The sequence below is a fragment of the Nicotiana tabacum genome, chromosome 16 (genome assembly GCF_000715075.1).
Source record: "Nicotiana tabacum cultivar K326 chromosome 16, ASM71507v2, whole genome shotgun sequence".
Taxonomy (NCBI): domain Eukaryota; kingdom Viridiplantae; phylum Streptophyta; class Magnoliopsida; order Solanales; family Solanaceae; genus Nicotiana; species Nicotiana tabacum.
This window is the reverse complement of record NC_134095.1, coordinates 35,738,997-35,754,864: the sequence shown is the minus strand read 5'-3', so window position 1 is coordinate 35,754,864 and position 15,868 is coordinate 35,738,997. Positions and strand designations below refer to the sequence as shown.

The window sequence follows — 15,868 nt, the reverse complement described above, 5'->3', positions numbered from 1 at the left end:
TTTGGCGTTTTTCAGTTGCGAGGTGAGATTTTGATATAGGGGTCAGAATGGAATTTCGAGAGTTGCAGTAGTTCCGTTGTGTCATTTGAGATGTGTGTGCAAAATTTCAGGTCATTCGTATGTGGTTTGATTGAGTTTTTGATCAAAAGCATAATTCGAAAAGTTTTTGGAAACTTAGGCTTGAATCCGATGTGTTTTGGTTGATTTGATGTTGTTTGAGGTATTTTGAAGATTGGTATAAGTTTGACTAAGATTATGGGATATGTTTGTATTTTTGGTTGAGGTCCCGGGGGCCTCAGGGTGATTTCGGATGGTTGACGGAGAAGTTTGGAATTTTGGTGAGCTGTAGATTTTCTGCTTCTGGTATTTCCGCACCTGCGGATTGGGGACCGCATGTGCGATGTCGCAGATGCGAGGTAGAAGGCCACAAAAGCGAAAGAAGGTGAGGTAGGCTATGACCACATAAGCGGTTGGGTAACTACACCTGCGATGGCACAGGTGCGGAGATAGCATCGCAGATGCAGAAAGTTGAGAATAAGTGAAAAACTGCAGAAGCGGCTCTTGGACCGCAAAAGCGGTACCGCAGATGCGGTGGGTTGACCACAAGTGCGAAAATGCCTAGGTCACAATGTATATTCTTCCTTTGCGATTTTCAGAGGGTTTCACCATTTTTAAACGCGGTTTCTGAAGCTTTGGGCAATTTTGAAGAGAGAATTCAAGGAGACTTCATTGAGGTAAGGATTTTGGGCCTAAAACTCGTCCCTATGGTATTATTTTACGGATTAGAGCTATAATTAATGGAATTTAAGGGTTAAAATTGGGGAAAACTAGGGCTTGGTATTGGAGACCTAGACTTGAGGATTTGACGAACCATTTGTGGTTGGATTTTGGTACTTTTGATATGTATGAACTCGTGGGCAGATGAGGAATCTATTGATGTGAATTTTATCGAATTCTGAAACATGGGCCCGGGGTCTAGTTTTGGTAATTTCGGGATTTATGTTGTAAATTGATTATTTTTGCTTGGGCTTCGTTCCCTTAGCATATTTTGACGCCGTGATTCTGATTTTGGTGAGATTCGATGCGAGTGGAGGCCGATTCGAGGGGAAAAGGCATTGCGGGCTAGAGTTTGGACCGGATTGAGGTGAGTAATGATTGTAAATGATGTTCTGAGGGTATGAAACCCCGGATTGCACATCGTTGTGCTATATTGAGGTAACACACATGCTAGATGACGAGCGTGGGGTCGTGCACTATTGGGGATTGTGACTTAGTCCGTCCCGAATGACTATTTTATCGCGTATTTGATTGAAAACTATTTGCTATCATCATGTTTTGGGCTGAACACCATATTTGGACTTCGTGCCAACTATTTGAACCCTTGGGGGATTTTTATTGATATTTCCTCACTATTTTGATTTTGTACTTGAACTCAGTCATGCTATATTCTACTATTTTCAAAACTCAGCCATGTTTACTCTGCTTTAACATTTAAAATGATATTCCAAATGATATTTTGGGTTGAAAATCATGTTTTACTGTTGCCCGAGTAGTTTTTGAGATTCTGACTGAGTAAGGCCGAAGGCCTATGTTGTGAGGAACATCTGATTATTATTATGAGGCCGAGGGCCTGAGATTTGTACGCCATGAGGTGGCTTGTTGATGTGAGGCTGAGAGCCTAGTGATGATGCCACGAGATGGCTTGATATTGCGCTTGGGTCGTAAGGGACCCCTCCAGGAGTCTGCACACCCCCAGTGAGCGCGGGTACCCATTGTGATGTGAGTTATAGCCCGAGGGGCTGGTATTGTTCTAAGATATTGCTCGAGGGGCGGATTTGTTGATATTCAGCCCGAGGGACGAACCTTTATGTGTTTATCTTTCTTATTTGTCTGTCATTTACCTGCTTAATTGTTGAAAAGGCTTTTCACGAAGTTTAAGTTGAACTAAAATGACTTTTACGTATCCTTACTGATTTACTGTTTTACTAGCTTTTACTGCTTTATTATAGCCTGTAATGTGCCTTACGTGTTTTCATATCTCTCAGTCGTTTATTTATGATTATTACTCACTGAGTTGGAGTAATCACTTTACTCCTTGCACCCCATGTGCAGATTCAGGTGTTGCTGATCCTGCTAGCGCGAGTTGAGGGCTCCCGGCAGACTTCGGAGTCCACGAGGTAGCTGCTTGGCGTCCGTAGTCCTGTGTTTCTCCCCCTTTATCTCATTTATTTCTCTTTATCAGTTATTCTGTAATAGTTTAGTAGGCATTTCAGACTTGTAGCGTATTGATAGATGCTCATGACTAGTGACACCCCAGTATCGGGCTGTGTTGGATTGTATTCCGCAAATTGTTTGTATTATCACTGCTTACTTTTGGATTTATATCATGTTTAAGACTAAATGCTTATTGTTTAATTGCTTAAAACGGAATTGGAAATATGTCGGTTGGCCTTGTCTTCACGAGAGACGCCATTACGACTGGGTCCTGATTTGGGGTCGTGACACAATATCTTTTGGTCAAACAATTTCGTGGTCTAAGTTCATCACATTTGTGAAAGCAGCAATCGAATAATGAGCTTAACTTATCTAGGATCATCAATATTATCTTACAACATCCATTTTAAGGCTCCGCGTTCAAACGTTGGTTAATTTTAGTGTAAGATTGAAGTATCCAAATCCAAAATCCACAAAAAACGAAAATAGCTCGGATAAAAGCCGTCGTCATCCCACACTGAAGCTTGGCTACCCTAGCCTTCGTCCATGTAAGGGCTGACCTTGGCGACCTGGGCTCTGCTAGGCGCCGTGCAAGGTGCTGAAGTTTCGTCGCCTAGCGTTGTCCAAGGCACAATATTTCAGCGCAAGCACTACTAAAAGCCAGCAAATTTACGACCGTCAAATCAGTCGGAATTCGGTCCGAAATTGTATTTTTTCGACGAATTTCTGACTGAAAAGTATCAGTCGGAAAACATGTGATCGCAATATATTTGCGACAGAATCAGTCAAAAATTTGCGACGGATTCAGTCGCAAACTGAAAAATATGGGACATTTGAATTTAAGCCATTTGCGACCGAATCAGTCGCAAATTTAGCGACTGATTCAGTTGCTGATAAGAATTTAAAAAAATATAAATTAAAAGTTTCGATTGATTTCGTCGAAAAATTAAAAAATAAAATTTATTTTTAATTAATTATTCTGACTAAAACAGTCGTAAATATTTGATTATTAATTAATTAAAAATTTCAAAAATTCTCCATTTGCGACTGATTTAGTAGCAAATCTTAATTAAGTTTTGTTAGAAATTTTTAATTTGCGACTGATTCAGTCTCAAATTGAGACATTTTTAGCAAAATTTTGTTTTTTTTCTAATTACACCACCTGTCAAATAAAATAGCCAACCAAACACCTAACAACCAACCAAAAACCTAATATAACAATCCAAAAACCTAATATAACAATCCAAATCCAATGTTTACTATAAAACGAACAGTAATATTTATAACGATTCAACTAACTAATCAAACAACCAACTATCAAACAACATAAATTAAATATGTCTCTAACTTCAACTCTAAAACATTCAAATAGCCTATTCAAAATCAATCTCCTCCTCAGACTTAGACTCCATTGTAGTTCCTTTCTTGCTTTTCTTTTTTAACAATTTTTGGATCAAAGCCTGAGTTGCTTGAAATTCTTGCGATATTGAATTCACTTTTTGACGCATAGCTTCCATATCTTCTTGAGAAACTGATGCCCCGGTGAATAATGCTGCTGGTAGACGACTGGAGGATGGTTGTACTCCAATCCCGTAGACTCGATCTTTATTTATTATTTTCACGAGAAATAAAGTAAAGAAAGTAAAAGAAGTAAGAAAACAAACAAACAACTTTCAAACTACTACCAAAATAGATAATTACATAATATTTATACTTTTATTCACGCCATTAGCCGCCTGTGTCCAAATTGCAGTCATATCCTCCGGGGCCGGCTGAGTTTGTCGCCATGCATCAAGATCAATATGATACTTGTCCTGAAATAAAAATAATACACGTTATATAAATAAAATAAACCAAGAGGAAAAAATAATATAGTGTTGGTGTTGAGATCATACAAATGTCTCTGAAGCATGCGATTCGACCGGTTCGACCCATCCTTCTCTTGTGTCGTCCTTCTTCTTGTGGGTCTCTGCAAAGACCTCAACATAAGTCACATCTCCCCCACGTTCCTTTTCCTAAAAATTAAAAAGTAATTATATATATATATATATATATATATATATATATATATATATATATGTGTGTGTGTGTGTGTGTGTGTGTGTGTGTGTGTGTGTGTGTGTGTGTGTGTGTGTGTGTGTGTACTTGTAAAACTAAGAATATTTTGCAATGAAATTGCCATTCTCAAACAATGGGCTGCAAAACTAATAGAACCTCCAGTATGCAACGCTCCACCCTTAGTCGAAGCTTCGTTTAACTTTGTATGTTCACTCTTCTTCTTCCACTCAGGGATGTTCCACTTCGCCAAGAGCTGACTCCATATATCTTCACGTGTCCAATCAGGCATGATGCCACTTCTCCTAACAACATGATGTGAATCTGTTATCCGTTTATGTGCTCTCTTCTCGAAGTTCTCATTCACCAGATTTTCAACATTATTCTCCACTACGGGACTACCCTCCTCACCACCAAAAGAATTATGAAAATCAACATCATTTACGCTATCAAGATTCTCCCCATGAGCAATCCATACATAATAATTTTCCATAAATCCCTTTTTAAAAAGATGACATGTAACAACATCTTCTCCTAATAACTTAACACATTTACATTTCATACAAGGGCACCTAATTGTTCCTTCAATATGAAAATCATCAAGTGTCCTTGCCTTAGCAATAAATCCAGCAACCCTTACTTTAAATTCATCTCTTAACCCCAAACGATTAGGATGATTCCTATTATACATTCACCTACGATGCGCATATGCCATCTACACAAACAAAAAAACTTGAAATTTATAAGATATTTAAAATTATTTAGTTTATTTAAAGTAATTAATAGGTTACGCCAACTCGAAGGTTCATTTTTTTAAAGTATTATATTCTTTTAAATTAAAATTCATTAACACTCGAAATCTTACATTTATCCTTATTCTATGTTATATAAATCTCTCAAAATATAAATTAAATTTAGATAGCTTCTTATATGTTCATAAAGTCCATACATTGCCAATAATTTGTCAAATCTACAAATTCCTTTTAATGTAGCAATTATTAAGTTTTAAATTTAATATTAGTCCATTTAATAAATTAGGAAGCGATAATAAGCTTAACTTCTTAAACTTAAAACTAAGGCTTTAAATTATAACTACTTAATACAATTCCAAATCATTCTTCTCTAAAGTTAACAATTCCACATATACATAAACTTCGGAATTGTTAAAACCACATATAGGTACTAACCTCAATTTCAAAAGTGAATTTAGTTTCAAGCTTAAATATTAATACATCTATGGCAATTCTAAAAACAAATCTATGACAACTCCAAATAAATATCTATGAAATTTCTAAAATAACTTCAAATTTAATTCAATTAGAGAACTAAAAAGTATCTAAAACTTAGAGGCAAGATTCCTAATATAAATAGATTCCTAATGTGATTTTCAACAAAAAAATTTAGACTCCTAAATAAATTCTAAAATGTTATAGTCTTTTATAACAAGATGGGGATAGTTGGGTCTAAAATGTTATAGTCTTCTATAACAAGATGGGGAAACTGGGAGGGGGTAAAACGAAGGGGTGAGGGAAGGGGGCGGATATAGGGCACAGGTTTTAATAAAAAGGAGGGTTGGGGAAGAAGAGGGAAGAGAGTGACGTACCTTTTCCGGCGAGCAGCGGGCGAGGGGGTCTCAATGGAGGAAGAAGAGAGTCAATGGAGGAAGAAGAGAGAAGAAAGAAAGAAAAGAGAATAAGAAAGAAATGGGGGCAGAGCTAGGGTTTTAAAAAAAATCTGCGACTGAATCCGTCGCAAAAATAGCGATCGTTTCAGTCGCAACTTTAAAAAAATAATTTGACCAAATTTAAATAAATTTGCATCTATTTTGGTCGCAAATGGTCAAATAAAATAGTTTGACTTTTAGTTTTCGACTGAATCCATCGCAATTTTTTATCCCAGATTTTTGTGCCAAACGTTGCGACCAATGTTGTAAGAAAAATAGTCGAAAGAATTTTAAAAAATATAACAAATATTATTTTTGAAATTTCTAATTGAATCAGTTAGAAATTTCTGATTAATTTTTCCGATCGAAAATTTTCAGTCGCAAATCAATTGTTTTTTAGTAGTGAAGATGCCATCTAAGGCGCCGATCTTTGCCTTGTGCCGTTGTTCCTCTCGTACTCTATTATAATGTCTTTGATACCTTTTTGTGCAACTTCCTTTTCACTTCATGTTCAAACGTTCCTACACACAAAATAGACTCAAATAAGCTGAAACATTGCACGAATCATCAATATTACACATAAATAACAGTATAAAGTATAGTATTCTAGTCACACATCACTTAGCATGCTAGTCGCTGCTTCACTTAGTATAGTCCCCGCCCATTACTCTCCCTATAGGTCGAGCTTCCTTTTCAGTCGCCGTCATACTTTTGTTATCGTTATTGTTTATGATGCTAGTGCCCTTAAACTTTAAGCATCCCACTTTACCACAGTACCCGTCGAGCTTAACAATGAGATGATCAGCAAACAAAATCTGAGTTATTATTAGACTGAGTATTAATCATCCATATGTCTGCTTAATCAGCATTTCGAACTGTCCTAATCAGCAAAGAGTCTTTGCTGAATAATAGGGAAAAATAAATTGTACTCTTATGAATGATGGTAATTGCCAATTTGAAAGGCCCATAGCAAACGCTCCCAAAAGCAACAAAAAGCAAAAGGGCATTTCTTTTAGTGATACTTTGGTCAGTAAGAGATGCCACTTTGATTAGTCCAACACTAATCTGGATTACATTTTCTACTTCTTTTTGACATTAATTTTTTACTTTCTTTATAATGGCGATGAATTAACAAAGATTCACGCTATACACGAGTAGCTATAATCTCATTGGAATCCTAGATACATAAATATTTTGATAAATTTATATTTTTTTTATTTAGGTCTATTGGAAACATCCTTTCTACCTGCATTAGGTAGGGGTAAGGTCTGTGTACAGACTACTCCCCAAACCCCGTCTATTGGGAACATGCTGAGTTTGTTGTTGTTGTTGTACATTCTTACATTTTCTTAATCATTTGTTTTTCTTATTGTTCTCTATATTTCTAGTGGAATAGGAAAAAAACAAGAATAATACTAGTAGTAGTAAAGAAGTTAAGCTTATCCTTACGAAACAAAAATTAAATGTAGGACAATTTTGACTACTACAAAAGAAAATAACAAATACAGAAAAGGGATTGATTAGAGATAAGCACAATATATCTTTTTCTTGTTTCTTATTACATAAACAGTACAAGCCATTTTCACACCTTATGAGCAGTAAGGTAGTTGGACCACATCAAAATCATTCGAATTGACACACTTTGTGCAAAATCTTTCTTAGAGGAACAAATTAAGACCTTTACTATATTTAGAGGGGTCAAATAATGATGAAACACCTAATAAACAAATGAAAATTGACAAGATAAAGGATGTGTTTGGCACGAAAGAAAATGTTTTCTTCAAAAATAATTGGTTTTCTTACTTATTTTTTGGTGTTTGGTTAGGTAGTATAAATTATTTTTGGAAAAATATACAGTTTAAACAAACACTATATGAGACAAAACGGGTAAGAGCGAGGGAGGGTGGTAGGTCGGGTCTAAGGCCGGAGTGGCAGTGGCGATGTTGGGGTGGGGTGGGCGCAAGGTGGGGAGTAAGGCGGGGTTGGTTGATAGAAAGAATTATGAAAAATATTTTTCCTTCTTTAATAAAGAAATGAGTTCATGAGAAAAATATTTTTCAAAATAGTAAATTAACCAAGCATAAAATAATTGAAAAATATTTTCTTTTTCATACCAAACACACCCAAAGTCCAAATCCACTATCTTGCATACACCTATATTTTTTCGTGTATCCAAATAATAGTTTTTCTTCATTCTCCCTTTCTTCCGAGTGTACTTCATGATGCCTTGTATGGTCTTTGTTTTTTTCACAAGAAATAAGTAGAAAACTACGATGGACTAATAGTGTCAATAATCGAATGATGCTACATGTACTAAATGCCATAGTAAGCATAATGAAGTTATTATTTACTTTTACTTTTTTCTCGCTATAATTTTATTATATGAATTACATTAACTAAACTCCCACAACATTACAGAGAATCGATAGCTTAACTACTTACTAAAATATGATTTGAAACTTTAGAAATGCAAAAGACAATATTTCTTATTCCTATAGTTATAGACAAATATTTATCGATCACCCGCTATTTATACGATAAATAAATCATTTTTAATAGTAAAAAATTAATGTAAAAATACATTCCAATTTTATTTTGTTCAAATGATCAATGTACTTATAAAAAATATATTTTGTATCGATTGATTTGATATAAATATTAAGTGAAGATTAACTTTTACATCTAACTATTTTGTCTGTTAGCGAATGACTTAGTGGTTGAGGCATGAGAGTAACAACTTGGAGATCCCATTTTTGATCCTACAATAATTTATGTGAGGCTACAACTAACAATTAGTACTGCACCTCAATATCAAAAAGGACAATTGAGGTAGTGAATATGATTACTTTGAAAACACAATTTGTGCTTCTAAATTAGAAAGTGACATGAATATTCGACCACACAATTTGTGCCGGTAAACTATCCTTCTTCTTAAATTATCTGTCATGAGTTTTTAAAAATAATTATTTTAAATTATTTATCATTAGAAGTTTAAGATTAAATTAGTTTTTTTTTATTTTACCCGTAATATTAATTGTTCTTCAAAATTACAAATGTCTTAGTTACGAGTAAATATTAAATGAAGAAAGATTATAATCTTAAAATATAAATAAGGGTAAAACAATAAAAAATATCTTGTATTTAATATTTTTTAAAAGGACGTGTAAAAGAGAAACACGATAGATAATTTGAGACAGAAACTAAAAAGTAAAATGGATTAATTGAAAAATTATCATATATCTTGTAGAAAACACTAATAGTTATTTGAATGACTATTTTGACTAGTTGAAATGAAAATTAGGGGAAAAGGTAATATTTTCTCCAAATAATTAGACAAAAAAAATTAGACCGCGTATATTCAGGAAATGAATTTGTTTTGTTATAAAAAAGTATATATAAAATCCAAAAAGGCCTCTCAAAAATAATACTGCACAGTACTCATAATTGCAGTTTCCGATTGAAACGGCACATAGCAATTGCCTCCCCACTAGACTTCACCTAATAAATCAGAGTCCACGTGTCAATACCCCAGGATGAAGACAAATTTTACAGACAATCGGTCCTTTCATCTTTTCCATTTACAAGCTGCCCCTTATATTTTATAAATTTACTGAACTATGCCATTTTCGTTCTTTTTGGCATAAAAAAGGAAAATAATTTACATGATAATTTTCAATTTGGAACAGAGAGGTTTTAGTATTAAGTCAGTATAATAATACTACATCTTTTTAGATGGCATATTAAAAGTTCCAATTCTATTGGCTTATTCGACTGAAGAAATGCTGGAGATAAGGATTCTATTTAGAGAACAAAAATATTTGCTCTTATATCAAATCAATTCATTGACTGCTTAATTATGTAAATCAAAAATTAAAATAATACTTATTCTTACCAAAATGAGAAGGATATCAGCATCTTGCTATTTCATTTAACAACTGATGAATGAAGATCATAAAAAGGTTACCAATAATCAAAATTTACACCAAACTAATGAATATATGTCAATTGTTTTGTTAATGCAATTTATCATTTAACGATGCTAATTGTTATACGTACCTCAATTTAACAGTTAATCATGATAAACTAAAGTAGTTTGGTGAACTTTTAATGTGAACAAGTATTTCCATTGTTTGGCAATTAGATAGATTTTAATTATATTACAGATTTCCATTGTGAAACTATTAATTGAAAAAATCATCAAAACAATTCATATTAGGTAAAAACCCAAATTATGCATCTTATTTTCTCATTAGATTTGCCTGTTTTAGATATTTAAATAGAAAATAACATAAACGAGAAAAGCTAAATAAATTCTTTCATAATTTCTTAAATTCATCTAGTAATATTATGTTATTTAAATTCCACCATTGTACCAAATTATTTATATACTTTTTCAAAATTTTATGTCCCTTGTCAATTTCAATCTTTTCACAGACATAGTAAACATAAATTATATAGCTGAATAAACGCTTTCTAGTAAAATAAAGCTGGATAAAGTAAACTGTACAATTTTTTTTTTTTACTTTATAGCACTTCTAAAAATAATATCCAAAAAAATTATGCACTTTTTATATATTATATTAAAAAAATATACAATTTTTTATACTATTGCGATTATCCGATATAATGCAAGTTAAAAATGATCTTTGCTACAAAGAAAAAAGATTATAAAACCAAATATCACATTTCTTAAAATATTCTCATCAAATGATGTACTCCTTTTATTATTGACCTTTAGTATTTGTTTTCCAATCGTATACTCCATTATTTTTCAAACAAGAAAAAATGGTTATTTATTATATGTATATAGACATTATAGTTATACTTCAAAAGAAAAGAAGAAAAAAATGTGTGTGTACCGTGTATAATTAGTAATTACAGTGATATTACAGTGATACTATATCTAAAGGCGAAGTGCATTAATATACAGATACATAATTAACATATACATATCTCCGCGTATCGGCGTATATGTCTTCTAAATATGCTTATGACATAAATGTCTAAACAAAACTCTCTCTTTCTCTCTCTAATCTTACATATTTCCACTTCTTCTTGTCTATATTTTTGTCACCCCCCATTTCTCCTTTTTCTTCCATTGCAGCCCTCTTCCCCTCTCTGCCCCCCCTCTATATGCCCTAAAAATCCAATATAAAGAACACCCTTTTCTTTTACATAGCCGCTATATCTCTTCTCAGTTCTAACACTCTGTTTTATCAAACCATTTTCCCCCATTTTTCTTGCTCAAGATTCATCCTTTTATATCTGAAAATGTTTTGTTAAAACACAGATTTTGATATACTACTAAAGAACGAAACTTTGCTTTGTTTAAGTGAAGATTGATACTCAGATAAAGTTTTTTTATTGAGGTATTTAAATGGCACCGAGTATGGATTGTGCAGTTTCTAGTCTTTTATGTGCAGAAGACAACAACAGTATTTTTTACAATGAGGACGATGATGATTTTGGATTTGTTGAGGAAGACAGATGGTATTCTAGGAATCATCGAAATGGTCAAGAAAACAACAAGAGGTTGTTTTATGGGGAAGAATCTTTGACTGGTATTCCATTACAGAGTGAAGAGTGTTTAGCTTTGATGATTGAAAAAGAAAGTGAACATATGCCTGCTGTTGATTACTTTGATAGATTGAGAAATGGTGATTTGGATATTGGTGCTAGAGATGAGATTCTTGATTGGATTGCTAAGGTTGGTTCATCACCTTTTTTTTAATATGGGAATTGTTGATTAATGGTTTTTAATCACTTAGATTAATTAGATTTCACGTTTAAAATATTTAGATGTGTCTTTTTGGTTGCTAATGGAGTTTGATGGAGTTATTAAGATTCCTTAAACAGTATTTAAGGGGGGTGGGGGTGTCAATGATGTAATTTTCTTGTTCCAAAAGGAGGAGGTTGATATTATGTCATTATTGACTTTAAGGGAAATATATAGTTGGGTAGGGTGGGGGTGGGGGTGGGGGGAAGGCGGGCTGGAAAGGTTTATGAATGGTTATTGAGTTTTACTTTTTGGTGGGATACTTTTTGGTGTTTTGTTTAATGGTCAGCTAATGCTGATACGTTAAATGAATGGGATTTCACTCTTTTAATTTTTGTGTCTTTTTTTCCTATGTCACCAAATTCTTAGCTGTCTGTAATTGGATTATTACCTTTTTACTTGTCTTGTTGTACTTCTTGTGTAATGTGATTGTTTATCAGTTACTATTTGTATTCATTTTTGGCTGAGTAGATATTAAGTAACTCTAATGGTGGATCATTATTTGCAGGTTCATTCACATTTCAGTTTTGGGCCAATGTGTGCATATTTGGCTGTCAACTACCTTGATAGATTTCTTTCTGCATATGACTTACCTGTAAGTTTTTTTGATTACTGAATTTGGTATTACGCTTAGTTTCATTTAATCAAATTGCTGATAGTATCTGTTCTTGTTTTTATAGAAGGGTAAAGCTTGGATGATGCAGTTACTTGGTGTAGCTTGTTTGTCTCTTGCTGCTAAAATGGAGGAGACTGATGTTCCTCTATCTCTAGATTTACAGGTAAACATTACAAGAAATCTTAAGTATCTTTAAGGGCAGCCCGTTGCACTAACTCCCTCTATGCGCGGGTCCGGCCCTTCTGGGAAGTGCCGGACCACAAGGGTCTATTGTACGCAGTCTTACCTTGCATTCTCGTTGGAGGCTTTTTACTCGGCTTGAACCCATGATGTCCTGGTCACATGGTATCAACTTTACCATTGCCAAGGCTCCCTTAAGTGTCTTTAAATTTATAAATTTTGGGTAATGGCATAATAATGGTTGTGGATTTGCGATGATCGGTACAGGTTGAGGATGCAAAGTTTGTATTTGAAGCAAGAACTATACAAAGAATGGAACTCCTTGTGTTGAGCACATTAAAATGGAGAATGCAGGCTATAACCCCACTCTCATTCACTGATTATTTTCTAAAGAAGATAACTGATGATCAAATTGCCTCAAGATCTTTAATCAATAAATCAGTACAACTCATATTAAGCACACTTAAAGGTAAGGTTCATTTTTCCTTGAGATAATTAAGATCTTGATTTGTGCTTGTTTTCTGATGGCTAATCTTTTTGGTGGGTGAAAATTAAATGCAGGAATTCACTTCTTGGAATACAAGCCTTCTGAGATAGCAGCAGCAGTGGCAATCTCAGTTGCAGTAAAAACTGAGACAATAGACAGTGAGAAAGCAATATCTGCTCTAGTTCAGCATGTACAAAAGGTAAATATTAGTGGTCCAAAAAAGCATAGGCAAAAAAAACATTCGTACAACTTGATCATTTATTCACTTTTCAATCCTATCTTTTTCATGTTGATTAACTTATAGTATGTACAATATTAAAACTATCTTCTTTACTTTGCTTTTGCAGGATAAAGTGATGAAATGTGTTGAATTGATTCAAGAATTATCATTACCAAGTGATTTTATTAAAGGACCAAGTGCACCAATTCCATCTGTTCCTCAAAGTCCAATTGGTGTGTTGGATGCTGCATGTTTAAGTTACAGAAGTGATGAATCAGGAGTTGGATCATGTGCTAATTCTTCACATAGTAGTCCCATTGCTAAGAGGAGAAAGCTAAATGACACAAAAATGGATGAATGTTGAGTGGAAAGCCTTTTGGTTGAATGAGAGTTCGGTGTGATATTTGAGAATGCACCCCTCAAACACAACTTCAAATAAAGAAAGTAAATGGTGGTGGGGTGGGGGGTGGGGCGGTGGGGATTGTAAGTAGTTGGATCATTTTGGTGGCTGAAGATTGGAGATATAGTCAAGAGGTTTCATGCCATTAACATGAAAAGAAACTGGAGCTGTTAAATATTAGACATCTTAACAGCTAAAGCAGCCAGAAACAATTAGGCAGAAATAGAAGAAAAAAAAAAAGAAAAAAGAAGAGAAACTCTTATAGTATGTCTTGCTTTTGAGTTAGATAAAGTTTGTTTTTAGGGTTGAGGGCTTGCATTTATTTTAAGGTTTAAAAAAAAAAAGAACCAAAAAAATAGGTGGTGGAAGTTGAAACCCCAAAGAGAAAATTTTGAGTGTCATTTTATTTGTGTCATTGTGCACTTTTGATTTGTGTAAATACTTTATGGTTTCTTTATGAAATTCTAAACTATACAGTCCAGTAATATCTCATTTGATTCTTGTAACTTGTTGCCATTTTTATTAAGAGTTTAATATTTTATCATGTACTTCCTTCGGTTCAATTTACGTGATATAATTTGACCTAACACAAAGTTTAAAAAAAAAAAGAATTTTGAAATATTTGATCCTAAAGATTAATAGGATTAAGGGGCAAAAACTTTGTGAGGTCATATCATTTGTGTGCATATAAAAATTTCTCATTAAAAGTAAAGTGGATAAAATAAAAAATTTAAAGTTAAATTATTTTCAAATATAAAAATATGATATTCTTTTTAGAACATACTAATAAGTAAAATCAATCATTTAAATTAAAACGGGGTAAAGATTTTTACACTATAAGTTATCTAAGTGATATTTACAAGAAAATCTTCATAAGAGGTAAACTCGAAAATAAGATAAGTTACTTAGGGTTTGTTTGATACGAGGATTAAGAAATAATTAATCTTGAGATTAAATTTGAGATTAGCTTATCCTACATTTGATTGAGATAAAGTTGTAGTATAACTTATTTCAGGATTAGTTATTTCGAGATTGTAGTATTAATTTTATCCCCATGGGATAACAATCTCGGGATAACTTATTTTCTAACAGGTTTTTTTTGTACATGATGTATAAGTTAAACCCTTTTATTAGTATAGTATAATATTCAAAATAATGTATTCTTTTTTTACCATTAATTTTCTGGTGTAGAATTAAATGGAAAGACTAGATTAGCCTTCTGCCATATACTTTTTGTGGAGCACATGTGATAAGTCCTTCTTTGACTGTTTGTCTGGTTGGACTATTGGGTTTTGCTGCTATGCTAAATATACTAACTGTAGACTGATTCACTTTTATCCTTATCAGTATGGACTAGTTTTATTTGGCAATGCAATGGGCACAAATTCTTGCCTTGAAAATAAATAAATAAATCCTTTTCTTCTTTACTCTTTTTAATTGTTTCTTTAATTTGGTAAATTGGAATGGGACTTGCAGAAAAAGCACTTTTATGGGCAAAGAACAAACTAAAATTTATTTCAGTTCAAGCACTGCCAAACATTCAGAAATACTACTGTATTTGTAAAATTATCTCAACTTTTAGCCCGTTTGGTTTATGGAATCAGTTCCCTGAACAAAAAGAAAAGGGGCTGACAATTCATCCAATTTTCACACGATCAACCTTGCAAAAAAGCAAGATTCAAAAAGATTATATTTATGGATTTAAGTTACATATACTAAAAGTGTAAAGAATTTTATATCATTAGTGCAATTTAATTTATTGTAGTACGTTGCTTATCATTTATTCGAGGTTATTATTTAATAATTATTATATAAAATTGTTTGTAACTTTTTTTAAGTGATCTCATTATGCAAATAATTTTGGAATTAAGGCGTAGTTATTATTGTTATTGATCTTATTGTAAATATCTTTATGCTATGAGTATATAGAACCTAAACTCTTCGTTTATTTCTAAGTTGATTGAGACAAGTCTATCAGCACATTTAACTATTGATCCCTTAGAAATGAGGGGTAAAAAGTACTCCCCGTTCCAATTTATGTGAACCTGTTTGATTAGACACGAAGTTTAAGAAAAAAATGAAGACTTTTGGAATTTGTGGTCCTAAACAAGTCTAAATGGGCCCCAGAGTATTTGTGTGGTTATAAAAGTTTCTCATTAAGGGTAGAGTTGTAAGTTTAAGCTAAATTGTTACCAAATTTAGAAAGGGTTCATTCTTTTTGAAACAGACCAAAAAGAAAATAGGTTCACATAAATTG

At 33.1% G+C, this 15,868-nt stretch overlaps 1 protein-coding gene across 1 annotated transcript; it reads left to right on the top strand.

Annotated features, from left to right (window-relative positions):
* The first annotated feature begins 10,971 nt into the window (after positions 1 to 10,971).
* Positions 10,972 to 14,159, top strand: LOC107779576 (cyclin-D2-1). Its single transcript, XM_016600027.2, has 6 exons — positions 10,972 to 11,639; positions 12,217 to 12,303; positions 12,389 to 12,487; positions 12,772 to 12,973; positions 13,066 to 13,190; positions 13,339 to 14,159. Exons 1-6 carry the CDS (start codon positions 11,310 to 11,312, stop codon positions 13,573 to 13,575), a joined length of 1,080 nt encoding a protein of 359 aa, XP_016455513.1. The 5' UTR covers positions 10,972 to 11,309; the 3' UTR covers positions 13,576 to 14,159.
* The last annotated feature ends 1,709 nt before the right edge of the window (positions 14,160 to 15,868 follow it).

What these genes read in the sequence shown, in the direction of transcription:
- LOC107779576 (XM_016600027.2), top strand. Translation starts at nt 11,310, where the DNA reads ATGGCACCGAGTATGGATTGTGCAGTTTCTAGTCTTTTATGTGCAGAA. An exon ending in TTCTTGATTGGATTGCTAAG is followed by an intron (nt 11,640 to 12,216) that starts GTTGGTTCATCA and finishes CATTATTTGCAG; the next exon opens with GTTCATTCACATTTCAGTTT. An exon ending in TTTCTGCATATGACTTACCT is followed by an intron (nt 12,304 to 12,388) that starts GTAAGTTTTTTT and finishes TTGTTTTTATAG; the next exon opens with AAGGGTAAAGCTTGGATGAT.